The sequence below is a fragment of the Poecilia reticulata genome, linkage group LG1 (assembly GCF_000633615.1).
Source record: "Poecilia reticulata strain Guanapo linkage group LG1, Guppy_female_1.0+MT, whole genome shotgun sequence".
In the NCBI taxonomy this organism is placed as follows: domain Eukaryota; kingdom Metazoa; phylum Chordata; class Actinopteri; order Cyprinodontiformes; family Poeciliidae; genus Poecilia; species Poecilia reticulata.
In genome coordinates this window covers 9474424-9476443 of record NC_024331.1, presented here as the reverse complement: position 1 = coordinate 9476443, position 2020 = coordinate 9474424, and the positions used below count along the sequence as shown (strand labels likewise).

At 39.8% G+C, this 2020-nt stretch overlaps 1 protein-coding gene across 1 annotated transcript in view; it reads left to right on the top strand.

Moving 5' to 3' along the window:
• Positions 1-545: 545 nt before the first annotated feature.
• The window catches only part of LOC103461965 (CMRF35-like molecule 3), an 11220-nt gene continuing 9745 nt past the window's right edge, over positions 546-2020 (top strand). Inside the window, exons 1-2 of the mRNA XM_008404420.2 lie at positions 546-653; positions 749-1069. Coding sequence (XP_008402642.1) covers positions 617-653; positions 749-1069 — 358 coding nt within the window. The 5' untranslated portion in view covers positions 546-616. The remainder of the gene's footprint in view (positions 654-748; positions 1070-2020) is intronic.

Genomic DNA, 2020 nt, shown 5'->3' with positions numbered 1-2020 from the left:
TCTCAGTCCTTGCACACAGCATTTTCTGAATCCGGGCATAGAGAGGATATAACGAGTCAAAAGGTTTTTAAAGTTTCAGAATAATTTTTCCTCTCTTAATAGGACCTAAAGAAGTTACACAAACAACTGTGCAGCTAACCTGCTAGCTAACGCTACCATGTAGTTCATATCTAGGTAAAAGCTTGTGTTGTGCCTTAAAAACATCACCACAGTGGCTGTGACATACAAAAGGTTATTTTCTGATGTATGTTCCGCTTTTACTTTTACATGCACGCACTATAGCAACGAGTGATATAAAGTATTATTTCGCATTTCACTGAAATGTGAAGACATATTGGAATCCTAAATCCTGTTTGGTATAATAAAAAAACCCCTTCACTGGATTCCAACGAGGTTCTGCATACTGTAGAAACTATCACTTCTCTTGGGTTGCTGACGCCCACAGCTCCCATCTTCTGCTGTCTGCAGTAGAAACCACAGGAAGCTGTCAGGGGGGGTGAAGGCTTGTTTACATGTAATTCCATTAGTGAGAGCTCAGACGGTGGCGAGGCTTAGCACCAGGTTTGATCTCTACGTGCTCTAACTGTACCTACTCTACAGTAACCACCGAGCCACAATGAGGAGCCTCTCTGTCCTCTGCTGTCTTTTTACAGGTATGTAGTAGTTATACACCACAGAAATGTAATTATTGTAAATCATTTTAAAATGCTCAGCTGAAGCCTAACATAACGTGAAATGATTTTCACAGTGATGTTGACACTGGGAGCCGAGATCAACGTTGAGGGAACTGAAGGGGGAGAGGTGTCGTTCAAGTGCTCTCACAAACTGGCACATAACAACAAAAAGTACTTCTGTACAGACCCGTGCAAAACCGATGAAGACATTCTGGTTGACGTGTCCCCTGGTAAGATTGCCACTTCTGGAAGGATAACTCTGGTGGACTCTGAGGACGGCTCCTTCACAGTTAAAATCACACAACTTCTTCTGTCAGACGCACACGTGTACTGGTGCGCCGTGATCAGGTCCATCAGCAACACGTACACGTCGGTCAACCTGACTGTACATAAAGGTACGTTTCGTCTTTAGTGTAAACCAGAGACTTCTGTTTTCCATCCATCACTGCTTGTTGTTAGTGGGGGATTCGTATGCAGGTCTACGTGTATGAGCAATTAAGTAGCAAATGTATTTTAGAGAACGACTAAAAATATGAAAAATAAATCGGGCTGTCCTGCTAGTTTGTGAATAGTCTTTCTGGAAACCAATATAGGTATCGGCTGGATGAGCTTAAATTTTAAAAAGTTTGCAACACCTCTTAGCAGAACTGAAGTTCCTTTAAATGCTTCGGTTTGTCTGAATAGAAACTGTCTCAACCAGTTTTATGATAAGTTGTAGAACTTAAAAAATCAGTTCTGATGGATAAATATTTTATCTATCCAGGGGAACGATCAATCTCACGCTTAAGGAAGCAATGACATTGTGGAAGTTTGTCAATTTGTTATTTTATTAGTCAAATTACTTACATCAAATATTTTACAAATGTTATTACCAAATGCTATAACTGAGTGAATGAAATGCCCTCACAAAAAAATCCTACACAATTTGTACATCACTACAAAAATCAAGAGGATAGAGCTTTCTGAATAAGAATTGTTTGAAATAAAGTTTGAAAATATTATCATTGGTCCTAGTTAAAAAACATCACACTTTTATTGACAGATTGTCTCTTTCCTGGAAGTTTAATGCAGGTGGGTTTAAAATTAGACCTAAGCTCTAAGACCAATTTGAATTTGACTGGGGAAACGAATTTGTGGGTTTGATTCAAAATTTCAAAACCACTTGGCCACCACAAAAAAAAAATCAACATCAGAACAGAGGACGTCATAACGTGGTCTGAAATGAGGTTGTTAGGTCATCCCTTTCTCAGAACCGACTTTGGACTGTGGTATGTGCAGGACACCTTGCTGTTGGTCCAGCCAGTCGATTGGACCCAGTTTGCATCAATCTGGAGCCAAATTAAGAT